Source organism: Mastigoproctus giganteus, chromosome 3 (assembly GCF_048544385.1).
Source record: "Mastigoproctus giganteus isolate SK-2022 chromosome 3, ASM4854438v1, whole genome shotgun sequence".
NCBI lineage: Eukaryota > Metazoa > Arthropoda > Arachnida > Uropygi > Thelyphonidae > Mastigoproctus > Mastigoproctus giganteus.
Window position 1 is genome coordinate 171,397,368 of NC_143577.1, and position 20,908 is coordinate 171,418,275.

Here is a 20,908-nt window from a genome sequence, read left to right on the forward strand (position 1 = left end):
ATTATTATTATAATAATAAGCCTTATGGTGCAAGGAAGCCTGAGACTTTTGCTGCACCAGCCAAAAAAAAATTTGAATTACCCCAGAGAGAGAGTGATGATATCCAGCTTAGGAACCTAGGTGAGACAAGCCCATACTCACCAGATGTGAGCCCAGATAGTTAAAATATTGTTGGCAAAAACCATATGAATGCCACAGGTAATGTAAAATTTTTATATCCTTCACATGCTATGCATTTCTGACAAGAAAATTATAGCATATTGATCCAGAGGATTCCGACATTAAGTGAGAGAACATAACAGACAGCAAACAGAAAGTACCAACAGGCATCAGCATATCAAACAGAACAGTGACAAAAACACAGGCATCCATCCAGCAATTAGCATTAGCATTAATAGAAGCATATTTTGCAAGAAAGAAAGCTTATGCAGGATCAGCCAAAAAAAAAAAAAAAAATCCCGCTCCCATTTCACCCCTCCATTCATTCCAAATACCTGTCCAGCTAAGCCTTGAATTTATTTAGGCTATCAACTTCCACAACAAAAGTTGGAAGTCTGTAACACCAATCAACTATCCACTGGCTAAAGGCATACTTCTACACATCAATCCTAGAACTGTCTTTGCTCAATTTGAATTTATGCCCTCTCAGGTGATTATTCTTAGCAAGAGGAAAAATCCCATCAACATTGAGCAGGCTCAAACCATTCAAGGCTTTATACACCTCAATCAGATCACCTCGCAGGTGCCTAGTCTCAAGACACTGTAATCTGAAAAACTTAAGCCTTTCTTCGTAAGAACAACCCTTCATTCCATTTACTAATTTTACTGCCCTTATCTGTACTCGTTCCAGCATCTCTATATCCTTCTTGAAACGAGGCCTCCAGACCTGTATACAGTACTCAAGGTGTGGCCTGACCATTCCTGTATATCATTGACAAGACACCATGAGCTACTCTTGCACACCATCTGCACTCCTCAGAAAACTTCATATTTGCCTGCACAATTACCCCAGGTCCTTTTCATTCTCTAACACTGTCAGTGTAGTACCACAGAGTTGATACATTGTTCTGGGGTTGCTGTTTCCCATATGTAGTACTTTACATTTGTCAATGTTAAACTTCATTGCCACCTCTCAGCCCATCTGCTCAACTTTTCCAGATCCTGTTGCAGCAGCATAGCGTCAGTAGTTTTTTTGTTTTTTTTTAGGTAAACCCCAAACACAAGAGGTATTACAACCTATAGTACTTAGTACCGTGCTTGGCTTGGAGGTTGAGAAGACAAAAGAAGATATTTGTTGAACTTCTGTGGACTGTAATTTTCAGGAAATACGTATAAAGGAAGGTTGTTCCAGGAAGGCAGTTGAATGAATAAACGAGGAAGATGAAAAATTGGTTCTGTGAGTTTGAAGTTGGACAGTAAATGGATGTTGGCTGGTGGCGGCACGTGTTCGGACTGTTTTGAAAAAGAGAGCGGGAACTATAGAAGCCAATTCAGAAGAACAGTGCCCATGGAAGTACCTGTAGAAGAGGCATGCAGCGGAAACACTATGTCTATGAGACAGCGAGCGGAGAGACTTTGTTGAAGATGAATTATTAATTAACCTAACTGCCGTCTTCTGAATGGAATAAAGAAGCCTGAGAGCGGTTTTGGGGACACCACCCCTGATGTGGGAACAATATTCCATGGCAGAGCGGATTTGTGATTTATACAGAGTGAGCAGCTGTTTGGAAGAAAAGTAACACCGAGAGCGAAAGAGAAAACCAAGTTTTTTAGATGCAGAGGAAACAATATTTGTAATGTGCTTGTGCCAAGGGCGATTAGAAGTCAGGGTAATCCACAAAAGAGATATATCGTTTTGTCTAGAAATCGGAGTGCACTAAAGATAAGCATAGGAGTAGAAGAATCCTTTTTGCGAGATATAAGACAAGACTGAGTTTGAGAAGGGTTGAAATCAACTAAGTTGTCTTTGCTCCATTGGAGAATTACCTGAAGATCGGCATTTAAGGAATTGGTAGCAAATTTTCAAGAAATTGAAGCTGATTCAGCAGGACAAGGTTTCTCAAAATGGAAAGTGGAATGCAATGTGCTATTATTGGCAAAACTATGGATAGGATTTACAGTCAACGGAAGAAGGTCTTTAATATACAAGAGGAAAAGAGTGGGGGAAAGCACTGAACCTTGGGGTACACCGGCATTAGTGGAGAAGTTAGAAGAGAGAGAGCCATCTACCATCACCCTCAGTGAGGGATCAGAGAGAAAACTGGACAACCAATTACTAAAAACAGTTGGCAAACCATAAGATGGAAGCTTGTTTGGAAGACCTTTATGCCAAACACGACTGAAAGCCTTTGAGATGTCAAGAGCAACTACTTGTGTTTCACCGAACCATTCCATTGAATTAGTCCATAAATGGGTAACATAAACCAGAATGTCACCAGTGGATCGACACTGATGGAATCCATACTGGTGATCATTGATCAGACAGAAGATTTCTAGGTAGTTTAAGAGTTGGCGGTTAATTGATTTCTCCATTACTTTAGAAAGAGCAGAAGTAATTGCAATGGGACGATAATTGGATGGGAGGGATTTGTCACCCTTTTTAGGAACTGGATGGATATGAGCAGATTTCCAAGCAGAAGGACTAAAAAATTTGGAATAAAAAAGTGATAAAAGCTGGCAAAGAATAGGAGTAAGTTCGGGAGCACAGGTTTTGAGAAAAAGTGGAGAAAAACCATTGGGACCTGGAGCTTTCTTAGCATCAAGATTCGTCAAAATCCTTCTGACATCTTTTTTGATGGAAGACCACAGGAGGCATTAAATGGAGCGTATTGGGAATGGTGGGAGGTGTTTTACCAAGATCATTAATACATGAGCTCAAAGAAAAATGGGATGCCAGCAGGTGAGCTTTCTCCTTGGCTGAAGTGACAACAGAACCATCTGGTTTGGACAGAGGTGGGAGCAGAGATGGGCAAAAGTTGCGACCAATAGATTTGGCAAGAGACCAGAATGCTCGGCTACCATTAGGGCAAGAAGCAAGTTTTCTACTCTTAGCTTGTTCAAACTCTAGTTTGGACTGATTAATAACTGCTTTACAATTGTTGCGAGCTTTGGTGTAGGCAGAAAATGAAACTGAAGAATTAGAAACAAGCCAATTACGATATGCAACATTCTTCTCTTGAACAGCCTTAGCACATTTATTGGAAAACTAAGGTTTAGAAAAAGGACGAGATTTTAAAGTGGAGTGTGGGATAAAGGATTCCATTCCTGCAAGAATAATTTCACTCACACGATTTGAGCAAATATTGACATCAGAAGTTTTGAAACAGTAATCCGACCAAGGAAAAGAAGAAAAGAAGTCTCGCAGGTCGTTCCATTTTGCATTCTTGTAATGCCAAACAACACAAGGTTGGGAATAGCCATGAGATAAAGGTTCCATTGGAGAAGAGACAATCACCAAGTTGTGATCTGAAGTGCCTAAAGGACCTCTCACTTCAACCGTGTACTTAGAAGGGTTGTTTGTGAGAAAAAAGATCAAGCATATTGGCTGTATGATTAGGATTGTCCGGTATTCTTGTAAGTAAATGAACAATCTGTGCAAGGTCATTAGTAATTACAAAAGCTTCAGCATCTCGACCAGCTGGGTAGGTGTGACTAGAAAATGGAAGCCAGCTGGAGTTGTGAACATTAAAATCACCAAGGAAAATTACCTCACTGTTAGGAAAGTTGGACTGGAGAAAGTCAAGTTGCAAAGAGAGGAAGTCAAAGAGCTTCAAGTGATTAGTGGATTTGAGAGAACGGTAGAGGCAACAGATGAATTTGACACAATGAGGTAGAGAGATTTTAAGCCAGAGAAGATCAAAGAGAGAAGATGCCAAATTGCCAATCTCTGACAGGGAATATTAGAATGGACATATGCACAAGTACCACCTTTGAGGCGAAAGGAATCATACAGCAAATAATTTGGGCATCTGAGATGAGCAGTAGCTGAATCAACCGATAACTGAGATTCTGTCAGAAAAGTACATGGGGTTTGGCAGACTGCAAGTGGAAATGGGCATCGTTGAGATTAGAATTGCGACCACGTATATCTGTGAAATGAATTAGGAAGTGCTTGGGAGGTTTAGATCTTTTCACAGATAAGCTTGCTCTATTAGTTTGATAATTCATGGTGTATTCAATAGTAAGAAAAAGTGGGTGGGACATGCTGTATGAAGTAATGAAATTTTTGGATATGGCATACATGTGGTAAGAATATACCCAGATCCTTGACATAACGTGGCCTCGACAATGCTCCCCGCATACACACTACTCGGACTCCCTCCCGTCACTATCTGGCATAGTAGAGGTAACAAGATTATACATTAGCTGATCCAGAAGCCTCCTAGAGAGTTAGCAATAGGTTTGGTCCGGTGTATTAACTGCCAAGTTAATACACCGGACCAAAGGTGTCCGGTGTATTAACGGCCAGCCTGCGAACACCGTTTTAGAACTGTACCCTCAAATATAAGGAATATTGGATCTTGCCACGGTGTTCATCATAAGCTAAAAAGTCATCAATTATACTAAATGATGGAAGAAATAGGGAAGGGTTGACCGGAACTTCGCTCTAGAGAAGAAACATGGGTTCCACCACTTCAAGCCTCCAATAAGCAAAGTGGTGGTATTGCTCCGGTTGATGAGAGTCATCTACCACCTAGTACTGCCTGGTAACATAGAGGGGCGGCATTCCTCCATGTGATGTGGGTGCCACACCTCGAACCCTGCTCACGTTAGTTCACACCTGGGTGGTCACCCACCATGTACTTGTGCATGGAGGTTATACCTAGGATTACTAACAGTCCCACCATCGTAAAGGTGCAAGCAGAGGATTTGGCTGTCGCAGACCGTCCGGACTTCACCAAAATTGGATCCACTTGATTTGAGTGTCACACGAATATCAGTTCCATCAGCATTTTAGACTCCCAGGTAGCAAGTACAGCTTGTCGAGCATATCTGAGAGAATGTCTGTGACAATCTCAAGGACCGTTGGACAGTAGTGTCCTTAACAACCCTGCCAACCTTTGTATTGTCTGCAAACTTGGACATTAAGCTTGATATACCATCATCAATATTATTTATAAATACAGAAAACAATAATGGACCCAATACTGAACCCTGAGGGAATCTACTAATAACATTAGTCCATGATGAGCAGTGTCCATTGAATACCACTCTTTGTCTTTTCCCCCTCAACCACCCCTTTATCCATAGCAGCAATTTGCCTCCAATGCCACACCGCTCCAATTTGTGCAGCAGTCTTCCATGTGCAACAGTATCAAAAGCCTTTCTAAGATCCAAGTATATAATATCAAAGTTATTCCCTGCATCCAGTTCTTTTGTGACTGCATCATAGTATCCAATCAAATTGGTCAGACAGGACTTCCCCTTAACAAAACCATGCTGTGTCCACGCTATAACTGAAGTCTTGTCTAGATGATCGTGCAGTGCTTCTTTAACCAGTGCCTCCATTAATTTCCCTGGAACAGAAGTTAAACTAACTGGTCTATAATTACTTGTGTTGCCCTTTGATCCTCCTTTGTGAATTGGGGTCACATTTGCACATCTCCAGTCCATGGGTATCTCTCTTCTGAGTACAAGGAACCTCTCATAATTAGGGCTAAGGGTTTGCTTACTTCTTTTGCTGCCTCCTTTAATATAACTGGATAGATCCCATCCAGGACAGGGTGGATGCCCTCGAAGGATCTAAATTGAGGGGCCCATCAAGCTCTCAGCTGCACACATCAATGCCAGAGCTGGGATTTTATCATCACGCAACACAGCGGCAACCCCCAAGACAGAATGCGCTGGTTCCATGGGAACTAGTAGTTGTCAGAGGCTCTATTGTCAGGGAAATGGGGAACATGGTATGTAAAAAGGATAGGTGGAACAGGACCAGGGTATGTCTGCCAGGGGCAACTGTAGATGATGCTGTAGAGCAGATATCTTTTAAGGGCACAAAAGGTGATATTGTTGTACATGTTGGCACTAATGATATTAAGAGTAGGAGAGCAGCAGAATTACTTAACAAGTACAAGTTTATTCTCTAGAGCGAAGTTCCGTTCAGGTCACTGTTGAAAAAACCATGCCCCCCTCCCCAGTTCTCCCCTGAGCCACAGCACTCCCATTAGCTTAAGCCTTTTGCTTTGCTGCTCTGGTCTGAGTCATGATTTCGATTCAATTTGAATAATTTTTCAATTTCAGTACAAAAAATTATAACCCTAAACTTATATCCCAATGCAGTTATAACACTATATATCTATATATATATATTTTTTTTTCAGTATCGAGTATTATCTCCGAGTTTTGTTACATAACTTCCGTATCAAGTTATGTATTAATTAATAATGTTATGTTTGTAAAATCTAAGTCGTTATATGTATTTAGTTAAAAAAGTACAAGTTAATTGACAATGAACTTTAACAAGATTAATAAATTTTACTGATTTATTAATAATATTATATACTATACTATACAGGAATCCCTCGATTAGCACAATTAATCGCTTCCGCAAAAATGATGCGCTACGCAAAATCGCACTAATCGAAATTGATTATCAATACAAAATAGCCTAATTTGTTCCAAGACCTACAATATAGCAATCAATATTTTCAAAAATACATTTTTTATGGCAATTTAATGTACAGCAGTATAAAAGCAAAGGATAATTATAAATATTTGCTGTACAGTAATCAAAAGTTTATTGAAATTAAAAAATTACAATATATACCTCACTTTATTTCTTTGTAAAATATTTCAAAAGGCTGGATTGCACAGACTTTTCTTTCTTCCTTTCATCATAAATTCGCTTGTATGGATACACATCTTTTTCAATGTTCCTGCGAATTTGCATACTGCACTCTATATCTGTGTCTGCATCCATGATTAGTTTTTTCAAATTTTTAGCTGTGCGAAATATTCCTTCAAGTTCTTTTAATGTCAACTTCTTTTCTTGAACATTTTTTTCCTCGCAAATTTCCACCTCATCATATGTTCATTGTTCATCAATATTAAGGAGATCAGAATCACTCAATTGTTCTGAATGTGATTCCAGCAATTCGCATACATCGCTGTTGTCAATTTCATCAAAGCCTAGATCTCTTCCAATATTTGATATTTCATCAATAACAGCGTTGACATGGGTGAAACTACAGAAATCATTTGCACAATGGTGGCAAAATATGTTTCCAAACTTCTCTCATATTACTGGATTGCTTCAGACCATGACTCATGAATATTGTCTATTGCTTTCCTGATGTTATAATGTCTCCAAAATTCAACTAAAGAAACTGCACCATCACCAGTTGTTGCTTCAATTGCTTGCACAAATGTTCTGTGTAAATAATAGGCCTTAAAATTAGTGATTATGCCTTGATCCATAGGCAGTAAAAGACTTGTCCTATTTGGAAGTTAAAAAATAACTTTCACATTTTCACACAAATCAGAAAGTGCTGGTGGGTGGCCTGGAGCATTGTCTAAAATTAATAAAATTTTGAATGCCAGATTATTTTCTTCAAAAATAGCTAGTGAACCACTCTTCAAATAAAGCTTTCATGACCCAAGCTTTCTATTAGAGCACCAAACAACGGTAGGCTTGCTTTATTAAAACCTTTACCGAAAGATCTGGGAGTTTCATTTCTATAGGTAACCATGGGTTTTAATTTCAAATCACCTTCTGCATTGCCTCCCAATAAAAGTGTTATTCTATCTTTGGAAACTTTATAGCCTGGTTGAGCCTTTTCTTATTTTTGCTAGAAAGGTTTTTTTTTGGCATTCGTTTCTAAAAAAGGCCTGTTTCATCAACATTAAATATTTATTGATTTACGTAGCCACCATCATCAACAATTTTCTTTAAAATTTTGGAATATATTTCATGGCTGCATCTTTATCTGCACTTTCCCCTTCTCCAGTCAATGCAACATTATGCAGTCCTGTTCTTTTCTTAAAACGTTCAAACCAGCCTTTACTGGCAGTGAAATTTTCTTCCATTTCCGCTTCAATCACTTTTTTTTTTGAAGAACTTGCTTGAACATTTTCTTCAGTTACCACTCTACCCAAGTTTTCTATTGTTGACTCTTCCTTTAACATTGAAAAAATACTCAGGCTTTTGTTTTTATGGTCATTGTGCAGATTGGAATTCTTTTTTGATGCAGTCTTCTATTCAAATTGTTAAAAGACATTCCATCTCAATCATCGTAACACTTCTATTTCTTGTGGTTTGTGTGCTTGCTGACAATTAAGCAAGCCTTTTTCCTTATATGCACCTGGCTTTACTTAAAATCATCCAAACCATTGATTCAGGCATTCCAAGATGTTGAGAAATTTGTATTTTACTATCACCATATTCAAATCTTTTTATGACTTCAGTTTTTTCATCTAACCTTATCACTTTTCTTTTCTTTTTACCAGAGGCACTATCAGATACACTTTTCCTTTTATCCATAGTTAATAATTACGTAATATATAAAAAATTTAATAGAAATTAATGTAATTAATTAGTGTGCACAGTAATTAATGGGAGTCTGCACATTAACACACAATGCAAGAACAACTGAAAGCAACTGATCTGCATGTATGTAATAAATGAGGTGCGACCGGTGTTGTCCTTCAGAGTGCATAATGTTAGAAAATATTTCAATTGTAGTAATAATACACATTTGAAATAATCTGTTTCTTTTTATTTTCTTATGGTAGAAAAACAAACTAGCTTCCCACACGGTATCTTGCGTTTGTTTTTGTTTATTTCTTGATAACGCTTCTCGATGTAGAAAGTATGATGCGATGTAAAATAAACAGTAACTCCCTTTTGTGAACAGAGCCGCGTGCTCACTAAGAAAACAAGCGATGTGTTTCTATAATGTTCTCGTTCTCTAATGTTATGCATACTTTAGCAGTGTATTTATATTTGTAGCTTAGTACTGACTTTCGTAGCATCACCAGCTTCAGTTTCTTTAGGCCAAGCCAAAATACCACGCTAATCGAAATTTTAATTCGTGCTAATCGAAAATTGGTAGCTAAATATAAACCGCGCTAATTCGAGTCTCGCGCTAATCGAACCACCATTAATCAAGGGATTCCTGTACTATACTAGGCTAATGCCATCTAGTACGAGATATAACATTGTATCGTATAGCAATGGTGGCATTTACCCTTCATAACTTTCAATTTATAACTTTCAAGTTATGAAAGGTAAATCTACAGACACTTAAGTATTAATTAACTTCCAAAATCTCACTATCTAAAGATAGAAAATAATTTAATATAACAATTAAGTCAATAAAGCGGCTAAATATAGCTAAAAACATTACCGTTTGCCGGAGCTGCAAAACTTGTAAAACATGTGGATTGGATACCCTTACCGATACTAAGTAATAACCTACAAAATTTCTATCGTAGTTAAAAAATTAAAGTAAGTATCGTAACTAGGAATATAAAGCTACTCTAGAAAATAAGTTAATATGCCAATTTAAATTAATAAAACAGAAAAAAAATTAAAAACTTCTCTAGTTGCCAGAGCCATAAAAACTTTGATAGGAAGGTTCTTACAACCATCCCAGAGTTACTGACTATGCACACTAACAGAAGAAGCAATGCTACCTACTGAAGCTTCCAAATACATTTCAGAATAACTTAACTTCTCAGCTATCTCCAGACTAAGGAGGATGACACAAGCCAGATAAACACAACTTCCTTGGGAAACTAGAGCAAGAGTTTTTCCAGACTGCCAGCATTACAACTATTCATAAACCTCACCAAACACCAAGCTCAGATACCCAAATATACAATCTTTCTTCAAAAAGTATACCATCATAATAACATAAAAAAACTGTATTGTAAGAATAGTACAGAAGACGTGGTTAACAATAAAGTTCTTCATTGTAGCAGTAATAGTAGTAGTAGTAGTAGTGGCATGTGACACAAGAAAGCAAGCGTATGAGCTTATGCAGCATCAGCCAAAAAAAAAAAAAAAATATATATATATATATATATATATATATATATATATATATATATATATAAAACAATCCCCTCTAAATATTTGTCCAGTTCCTCCTTAAATTTATTTAACCTATCAACTTCCACAACGGCAGGTGGAAGTTTGTTCCAGCAATTAACCACCCCCTGGCTAAAGGCAAATTTCTGCACATTTATTCTACATCTGTCTTTCCTCAATTTCAATTTATGTCCCCTTAAGTTCGTAATTTGATTGTGATTGAAAGAATTAAATTGGAAGAATCCCATCAGAATTCGGCGGGGGTCAACCCATTCAAGGCATTATACACCTCAATCAGATCACCTCGCAGGTGCCTAGTCTCCAGCTGCTGCAATTTGCAGAACTTAAGCCTCTCCTGGTAAGAGTATCCCTTCATTCCCCTCACCAATCTTGTTGCCCTTCTCTGTACATGCTCAAGCAAATCTACATCCTTCCTAAAATGAGGCCTCCAGACCTGCATGCAGTACTCAAGGCATGGCCTGACCATTGCCTTATACAGAGGGACAATCACCTCCTTTTCCCAGCTAAAAAAAATTCTTGTATATCATTGACAAAACCCCATGACCTGCCCTGGCAGCCTGTCTGCATTGCTCAGAAAACTTCATATCTGACTGCACAATTACTCCCAGGTCTTTTTCATTTTCTAGTTCCGTAAGTGTAGTACCACACAGTTGGTACGTTTCTCTGGGGTTACTTCTACCCATATGCAGTACTTTGCATTTGTCAAGGTTAAACTTCAGTTGCCACTTCTGAGCCCATCTGCCCAAATTTTCTAGATCCTGTTGCAGTAACCATTACTGCAACAGGTGTTGTCACCGCCATTACTGTCATTAACAACCCTGCCAACCTTTGTATCATCTGCAAACTTCGATACTAAGCCTGATATACCTTCACCAATATCATTGATAAATATACAAAACAACAGTGGACCCAACACTGAACCCTGTGGGACTCCACTATAATGTTAGTCCATGAAGAGCAGCACCCATTGATTACCACCCTCTATCTTCTCCCACTCAACCATCCTTTTATCCATTGTAGCAACTCACCCTTAATACCATTCTGCTCCAATTTGTACAGTAGTCTTCCATGTGCAACAGTGTCAAAAGCTTTCCTGAAATCCAAGTATATGATATCAAAATTATTTTTTGCATCCAGTTCCTTTGTAACCACATCATAATAACCAATCAAATTTCTCAGACAAGACTTTCCTTTAACAAACTGATGCTGTGTCTGAATTATTGCTGCAGTCTGTTCTATGTGATCCTGCAATGCATCTTTAACCAGTGACTCCATTATTTTACCAGGAACAGAAGTTAAACTAACTGGTCTGTAATTACTCGTGTCACCCTTCGATCCCCCTTTGTGAATTGGGGACACATTTGCACATCTCCAGTCCGTGGGGACCTCCCCTGAGTCCAAGGATGCTTTCATAATTATGGCTAAGGGTTTGCTTACTTCCTTTGCCGCCTCCTTTAATATAACTGGATAGATCCCATCCACCCCAGGTGCCTTTCTTATGTTTAACTTCAACAATTTCTCCTCCACTTTGTTCTCAGTTATTAAAAAATCATTAAGCACCCTGTTACAATTTGATAACCTTGTGGCATTTTCAGACCTTAATAACTCCTCATGTGTGAATGTAGATGCAAAATACTCATTCAGTTTGTTAGCTATCTGAACAGGATCATCAACAGTCGAACCATCGATATCAAGTAGACCAATCAGATTCATCCCCTTCCTTTTAGAGTTTATATAAGTAAAGAAATCCTTGCTGTTTTTGTTAGCATCCTTTGCCAAAGATTTCTCGTAATCTGCTTTCACCTGCCTAACCTCCTTTGTGAATTGATTACAGACTAGCTTATATATATCATAGGCTTCTGTGTCGCCTGATAATTTATATGCATCCCATGCATTTTCTTCTCTGCCACAAATCTCATTAGTTCATTTGACAACCATTTAGGCCTAAACCTTGAACAATATTTCTTAATAGGTATGAAACGTTTAGTAGCTTCCACTATTAATTCCTTGAATGCTTCCCACTTAGAATTTGCTGTTGGTAACATCATCAGTTGGTCCCACTGTACAGAATTTAAAAACTGTCTGAGACCACTATAGTCACCTTTACGGAAGCAAAAACCCCTTCCTTTGTATCTTAAAGTAAATCCCACATCAGTACACTGTGATCACTGCCACCTAATGGTTTCTTTATCTGCAAATTCTGAATACACGAATGATCACTGCTGATAACCAGATCAAGAGCATTACCCTCTCTGGTTGCCTCTCGAACATGCTGCTGCAGAAAACAATCATCCAATAAATCCACAAAAATCGTACTAGTGTGCGAGTTACCAACCCATAATTTCTAGTCTATATCTGGGAAGTTAAAATACCCCATTATAAGACATTCTGATTTACTAGCCCACTCTATTTCTCTGTACAATTGTTCATTGTACTCAATCGAGTCATTAGGCCTATAACACACTCCTACTCTTATTTTTGCTTTCGCAGTGCTTATGTCACACCAAACTGACTCAACAGTGCACTGTTCATCTTTATCAACTGGATGCACTTCTTTTGATTTTATGTTTTTCTTAATTAACAGCATAACACCTCCTCCCTTCCTATCCTGTCTATCCTTTCTGTACACATTGTACTCCCCAAATTCCAGTTCTGCATTCCTTATATCTGTGTGACACCACGTCTCTCTGCTATCCCAACAATATCCATCTTTGATGTCTTGACCAACACTTCAAATTCATCAAATTTATTTACTATACTTCTAGCATTGGTATACATGCAAGTGCACATGCTGTATTCTTATTCTTAGTTAACCTAACACATCCCATATACCCACCTGTTTCAGGATGACTGCCATCAGTCCCTGAAACCCCAAACACCCCTCGCTGCTTATTCTAATAGAATAAGCAGCTAGGGGTGTTTATGTTGTCACATATACAATGAAATGCATTCACTGTTATGGTCTGTGGCTATAATAAATCATGCCCTTCAAACTTCACATAAAAAGATTAAATAAATAAAATACAAAACACTTTATTTTAACAAATGATCTAATTTTTCATTACAAATTGTCATCCTACCTCATTTAGGAAGCAAATCATCTGTTTTATATTTATGCTGTCAGTTTTACCCTGAGTTCTGTAAAAATAATTCTTTTAATTTAAGTTCCATAAAGAAGCAGCAATAAAATATTAAAATTGATATTGTATTCGTAGTCTTACAAAACATTTGATAAAATGTGTTTTATAATTTCCATCATGTAAATTCACAAAAATGAATTTTTTAAAAAAATAAATAAATAAGAATTATTACTCTGAGGAAGTAGAAATTTTGTTCTTACCACAGTAAAGGAACAAAACTTAAGTTTTGTTCCGTCACACATCTGAGAATAAGGTTCCTCACATTGAGAAAGTTCAAAGGGTTTCTACAACTTAAAGATAGTGGACAATAAGAAAGTCTCTGAAAATAATAATGCCAAAATTAAACAGGTGAAAACCTATGACTGTGACCCAACCCACATTGCCTCTGAGAAGGCTGTTGTGACATGGTGAGGAACAAAACTCAAGTATCTAGGCATGAGAAAAAAAAATGAAATGAAATATGTTCTATTAAGATATATTATTATAAGTAGTAATAGTGGCAAATGATGCAAAGAAACAACTTAGCATTAAAAACCTTCCCATTTCGTCTCATCTGGTCACACCAAATGTTTGCCTAATTTAACCTTAAATATATTTAGGCTATCAACTTCAACAACAACAGATGGAAGTCTGTTCCAGCAATCAACTACCCCCTGGCTAAAGGCAAACTTCCGCATATCTTTTGTCAATGACTCTATGCCCTCTCAGGTTCTTAATCAGAGTAAGCAGAAGTATGAATGGTTTGAGCCTGCTCAAACCATTCAAGACACTATAGACCTCAATCAGATCACCTCACAGGTGTCCAGTCTCCAGATGCTGCAATTTGCACAACTTAAGCCTCTCTTAGTAAGAGCCCCCCCTTTGTTCCTCTCACCAATCTTGTTGCACTTAGCATTAGCAGAGGCATATGATGCAAGAAAGCAAACTTCTATAGCATCAGTCAAAAAAAAAAAAAAAACACTCGCATTTCACCCCTTAAATTTATTTAGGCTATCAACTTCCACAACAAGGGATAGAAGTCTGTTCCACCAACCAACTACCCGCTGGCTAAAGGCAAATTTCCACACATGTATCCTACATCTGTCTTTCCTCAATTTGAATTTATGCCATCTCAAGTGATTATTCTGAGCAAGAGGAAAAATCCCATCAGCAATCGGCATGCTCAAACCATTCAAGGCTTTATACACCTCAATCAGATCACCTTGCAGATGCCTAGTCTCCAGACAGTAATTTGCAAAATTAAGCTTTTCTTCGTAAGAACAACCCTTTGTTCCATTCACTAATCTTGTGGCCCTTCTCTGTACTCATTCCAGCAGCTCTACATCCGTTTTGAAATGAGGCCTCCAGACCTGTATACAGTACTCTAGGTGTGGCCTGATCATTGCCTTATACAAGGGAATAATCACCTCCTTATCCCTGCTAAAAAAATTCCTGCATATCATTGACAAGACACCAAGAGCTACTCTTGCAGTCCATCTGCACTGCTCAAAAAACTTCACATCTGCCTGCACAATTACCCCCGGTCCTTTTCATTCTCTACCACTGTCAGTGTAGTACCACAGAGTTGATACGTTACTCTGGGGTTACTGTTTGCCATATGTAGTACAGTCGGTCCTCGTATAACACGTGTTTACATTACACGAATTCTATCATACACGATTTATAAATAGGGGAACGATATCTTATATAACACGAACCGAAATCGCTTATGCACGATTTGTGTTTGCAAATCGTGCATAAGCGAATTTACCTTTGTGTTTACAAGAAATGGCAGTTGAACGCAGAATCATCCCAACCGAATGCAACACGATAGGAATGAAGAGAAGATTCTGAAAATGTATTTATGTTTTTTATATCAGTGAAGGGGAAACACATTTCACCATAATAACGTAAAAACCAACACAATTCCAGGTATCGATATAATCACAAATGCAATTAGATGGAGTTTACTACCAGTTTATAACAGATTCCACTAGCAGAAACGCAACTGGAAATTGTTTTATGGTAGTAACCCCCAGAAATATGCTTTAGTAAAATGTGAGGTGTTAATAGTGTATCTCGGCCTTTACGGTGTTGTTTATTCAGTTGCTACACGGGCGCAGCTTTGTTTATGTGTATCAAGCGTGCCTCCTCGTTTTGTAATTGTGCTTTATTCCCTAAAAATTAGTAAAATACTTAAAAGGTGTGAAAAGGAAGCGTCCTGGTGAAGACACTGCAGATTCAGAGAGAAAAAAAAAAAGCAATATCGATAAACAGAGGTGGACTGGGTCAAAAATTCTTACCCGGGAAAATTTATAGTGGCCTCATACGACTGTTTATGGCCAAAATCACACCGGCCTCCGGCCCACCGGGATTTCCCGGGTAAGGCTTATGGCCAGTCCGCCTCTGTCGATAGAGAAAAAATATGAAATTGTGAAACGCTTTGAGCAAAATGAAAGACCATGTGATATTGCACGTGCTACAGACAGAAATGAGGCAACGCCAAGAATTAGAAAGAATGCAGAGAAAATAGAAACAACTTTCATAGCAGGAACAACACAAAGTGTAATTAAAATCCATTAGATTAAGACACAAAGAATTGGAGGAGATGGAATGGCTGTCATCTGTTTGGATAGAAAATCAAACAAAAAACAAGTTTGCTTACGACAGAAGCGAAAGCATTAGCAATATTTTATTACGTAATAGTCGTAATAAAATACGTAAGCATTTTATTAAGACTTACGTATTATAATTTATACTTACGTATTATAAAATACGTTAGTATTTTATTACGACTATTTTATTTAATATAATAAATTTTTTACTATTTTATTAATAAATTTTTATTATTTAAATAAATAATAAAAAATAAATATTTTTTATTATTTATTATATTATAATAAAAATAAAAAATATTATTTTTTATTACGTATTTTAATCGTTATAAAATACTTACGTATTTTATAACGATTAAAATTACCCGATTATTTATTGTGTTTGGTAATGTTTTGGTTCCAAATGTGTGTTCAATCTTGGGTGGTCGGCACCTAACCCCACTTTTTCCATAGGGCCTGTTGTTTATATTGCACGATTTTGCATTGCACGAGGGTTTCTAGGAATACAACTATTGTGCTATACGAGGACAGACTGTACTTCACATTTGTCAATGTTAAACTTCATTTGTCACCTCTCAGCCCATCTGCTCAACCTTTCCAGATCCTGTTGCAGCAGCATACTGTCAGTAGTGTCCTTACCAACCCTGCCAACCTTTGTATCATTTGCAATCTTGAACATTAAGCTTGATATACCATCATCAATATCATTTATAAATACAGAAAACAACAATGGACCCAACACTGAACCCTGAGGGACTCCACTAATAGTGTTAGTCCACGATGAGCAGTGTCCATTGATTACCACTCTCTGTCTTCTCCCCCTCAACCATCCCTTTATCCATAGCAGCAATTTGCCTCCAATGCCACACTGCTCTAATTTGTGCAGCAGTCTTCCATGTGCAACAGTATCAAAAGCTTTTCTAAGATCCAAATATATAATATCAAAGTTATTTCCTGCATCCAGTTCTTTTGTGACTGCATCATAGTATCTAATCAAATTGGACAAGCAAGACTTTCCCTTAACAAAACCATGCTGTGTCCGAGCTATAAGTAAAGTCTTGTCTAGATGATCCTGCTGTGCTTCTTTAACCAGTGCCTCCATTAATTTTCCTGGAACAGAAGTTAAACTCACAGGTCTATAATTACTTCTCTGTACTTGTTCTAGCAACTCTACATCCTTCCACACCTGTACTCAGTACTCAAGGTGATGATATCGAGGCAATGCTAGGTGCGTCAGAAAACTGCTAGCTTGGGGGGATTCACAGACTAATACTAATAGATTAACAGAAGCTGCAGGCAGAGGTGGAAATGATCCTTGCACTGCTTCTATTGGAATGAGCAGCAGCCAGGACAGACAGTTGCTGGGGATTTCAGGAATTGCTGAGGGTCATGAAACAAGTAAATACATGGGCTGTGTTAGAGTAATTAAGAGTAAGAACAGGTGCATGTATACCAAATTCTAGGAGTATAGTAAATAAATTTGAAGTGCTGGTCAAGACATCAAAGGCAGCTATCCTTGGAATATCAGAGACGTGGTGCCACACAGATGTAAGGAATGCAGAATTGGAATTGGGAAGTACAATGTGTACAGAAAGGATAGATAGGATAGGAAGGGAGTACGGGTTATGCTGTTAGTTAAGAAACATATAAAACCTAAGGAAGTGCACCAGTTGACATAGTTGGACAGCGCAATGTTGAACAGTTTTGTGTGACATAAGCACTGGCAAAGCAAAAATGAGGGTAGGAGTTTGTTATAGGCCTAATGACTCTGATGAGTACCAGGGCTTGCATAAAACCGAGAAATTTCAAAACCGAGTTTAACCGAAGTTTACTCTTAAAACTGGTTTTAAAACCGATTTTCTCAGACTTTGGGAAAATAATTAAAAGCTTATAACACAGGTATTTATTTTATCTTGGGTAGATTGTACAAATCGTAATCAAATCTTTTAAACAAAATCTATCACCTCTTATAGTAAAAAAATTAAAAAGCTCCAAAAAAGTAACCAGCTTGAGATTATACAAAATTACAAATTGTATTCAAATCCTTTGAATAAAAACTATCTTCTCGTATAGTAAACAAAAAATAATAAGCCCTATAATAATAATAATAATGATAATAATAATAATAATAATAAATAAAAATAATGTGAAAAAAACAGCTTGGGGAAATTACTTTACTATTTATTGCTCAGCTTTTTTCTGAAAATGATCCTTTAAAAAACATAGTATATTAAGCATTTTTCCTGATAGATTGACCTTACTTTTGTGTTAAAGTGATCGAAAACTCTCTCTCAGATTGGACACTTGTTGGTTTAATGGTCAGCAGTGCTCTATAAACTTTCTCCAGCTTTTCACTTCTACTGCTAGTTGCCTCCAAAATTTTAAATTCTTTGCTAATTTCCAATTCACTCAGATATTTTGAAGGCTCTTCAGTTAATCTCTTTATTACGCTATCATACTCTCGCATGAGTGTATCTCCAACATAGGAACTAGACGAGTCTTTGTTTTCTTCTAAAAGAACAGTTCGCTTATTTTCAGTTTCTTCATTCAACGCTGACTCCTTCGGAATGTTTTGCAAATAATCTCTGATAAATCTCTTCAGCATGCTTTTTCAAAACTTGCTTACTTGGAAAATCAAAAGTTCTTGAACCTGAGTCTTCTTTCCTAAACTTTTTGGGGTTGTGTAGATAGCTCAGCAAAGCCACAGTTTGGCAATTTCGTCTTTCATTGTACCGCTGCAAAAGGCTTTGGTGAAACTTTGAAGCAAATGGGTTTTCTGCTGTATCAAGCTTAGCAAGCAGAAATTCTATTGAAGATTCTGCTTTAAGTAAGTCTGTATCCTCTGAGGTTATAGCCTTCAGAATCATTTCAACTGGTCGTTGAAAAAAACAAGTGTTTTCCAGTCATCGTCAGACACAGCTTTAGTTAACAGTACTGCACATAGAGCATTTGGAATGCAATTTTTCAATTTCAAAAATCTCTCAATCATATAGAATGTGCTATCCCATCCCATCTTGTCTTGCAATCTAATATAAGTTTATATTCTTTCCTATTAAATTTTGCTTTAACAAAATTTTGTAATGTCATTTTTGGTAGGCGATTTTCGAAAAAGCTTGCAAAGTTTTCTGACTTTGTTAATAGTTTGTGCAATATTGACACTGGATTGAAGACATAAATGAGCTCATCGGTAAAGTCGGTTTGATAATGCATGTCTTGCTGTCTTTCTTCAACTTCTTCATCATCACTACTTTCTTCATTGTCTTTGGGAGACTCAGAGACTGTGGCACCATAATTGATTGCTTTTTCATAAAGTACATCTATAACTGACAGATGTATACAATGGGCTATACATTGTTGATGATTAGGCGTAATTTGCTTGCCAAACTTAATCATCATTGCAGCTCCATCGGTGGTGCAGGCAACAATATCCTCATCCAAGTTCAAACCAAATTCCTTCAAGTGTCCAATCACAATTTGCTCAGTTCCTCTACTATCAAGTGAACCATTAATCTCAATAAGACCTAACGACGAATGATTGCCTTTTGAATGCACATTTATATTCATGTACCTTTTATTTTGTATAAACGTATATTCGTCTAGAGTCAATGAATACCATGCACCCAAAACCAATGAATTTTTGAAATGCTGAATGAGCTGTTCTTTCTTAGTTTTATAATAATTCAGAACCATATTTTTAATTCCATTCACTGAGGCTGGTGGTAATTTATCATATTTATTTCTCTGAAGGTGAAGGCTTGATTGTATAAACTCACTCTTGGCAATTGAATTAAAAGAAAATCCATCTAAAGCAGCTAGTTTTGAAATCTCTTCTTCCATAGATTTTTTAACGATAAAGTTTTCTAATGTTCTTACCATTTTTACGGGAGGTTCACTTATCTTGTTCAATGTCAATCTGATGCATTTTCTTGAAATGCAACATCAAAGATAATAAGTTTTCTGTTTATACTCCGGGACGACCAAACAGTCAAAGGAGTTCACAAGATAGATAGAATACAAGAAACAGCACCGTATTCAGTAGTCACGGGCTTGAACCCCGGTCACTCAAGGCACGTGTACTTGTGCACCCATGCGCCTGACCACTAGGCTACAGTGATCCTCCAGACGAACATTGTGCTTCATCTTTGCTTTTTTGAGTAAAATAATTCCATACATTTGATTTCATCTTAGACATATTAAGAGTAATAAATATTAATTAGCAGGAATTTATATCACCGACAATTTTAAATAAAAATATTGAGATAACAAAGGCACAATACTATGCGTCACTCCAGCAAGCACTGAATGAAGAGTCTAAACGAGGCAAGTTTCAAAATTTTCACGAAAGAAATTTTTTTATTTATTTACTTGCGATTTTTTTTCCCCAATTAAATCTATTGTATTTTCAAAATTACATAAAAGCTAAATTAGGTGAAGCTGCTTTTTGGAGAACATTTGATCGCAAATTTAATAGGAATAAAGAAGCAAAAAACTTTCTACGATTGAAATTTGATGCAATATTCAGCGAATCTGTTTCTAGTGGGTAACCATCAATAAGGCACGTTCCATAACTTGCCTGGCGAACAAGATAGATGGAACGGAGAAATGTTGAGCATTTTCTTTTATGCTATCACTCCGACTCACTCAGTCGTAAATGAGTACACCTGCATCGTGCCATGATGCAGGTGTACTCATTTTATCTTCCCACATCATCCCATGATGTGGGAAGATAAAAGGTACCCCTCCTAGATTTGGGCCACTTGCCCATGAGATTCGTACCTAAACATAAAAATAAAATAAAGAACATGTTTAAAACCTAAAGCAGTTGAACGAGCCAGACAATCGAACAAACAAAAGAAAATGTGCGTAACAAAAAACTATATTCAAGGGCTAACTAAGAAAATATTCGAATCCGGTTTTAGAAGCTCGGTTTCGGTTTTAACAACTCAAATATGAAAACCGATTTAACCGGTTTTATAAAACCGGTTTGCAAGCCCTAATGAGTACAATGAACAATTATACAGAGAAACAGAGTGGGGCAGTAAATCAATGTCTTATGATGGGGAATTTTAACTTCCCAGATATAGATTGGTCACTCACACACTATCAAGGATTTTGTGGATTTA

The 20,908-nt window shown here is 37.2% G+C and overlaps 1 protein-coding gene across 1 annotated transcript in view; it reads right to left on the bottom strand.

The window, feature by feature from the left end:
• LOC150088409 (1-phosphatidylinositol 4,5-bisphosphate phosphodiesterase-like) overlaps window positions 1-20,908 on the bottom strand; it is a 754,578-nt gene that overhangs the window by 570,898 nt on the left and 162,772 nt on the right. Inside the window, exon 10 of the mRNA XM_090370149.1 lies at window positions 13,132-13,189. Within this exon, the coding sequence (XP_090226275.1) occupies window positions 13,132-13,189 (58 nt within the window). The remainder of the gene's footprint in view (window positions 1-13,131; window positions 13,190-20,908) is intronic.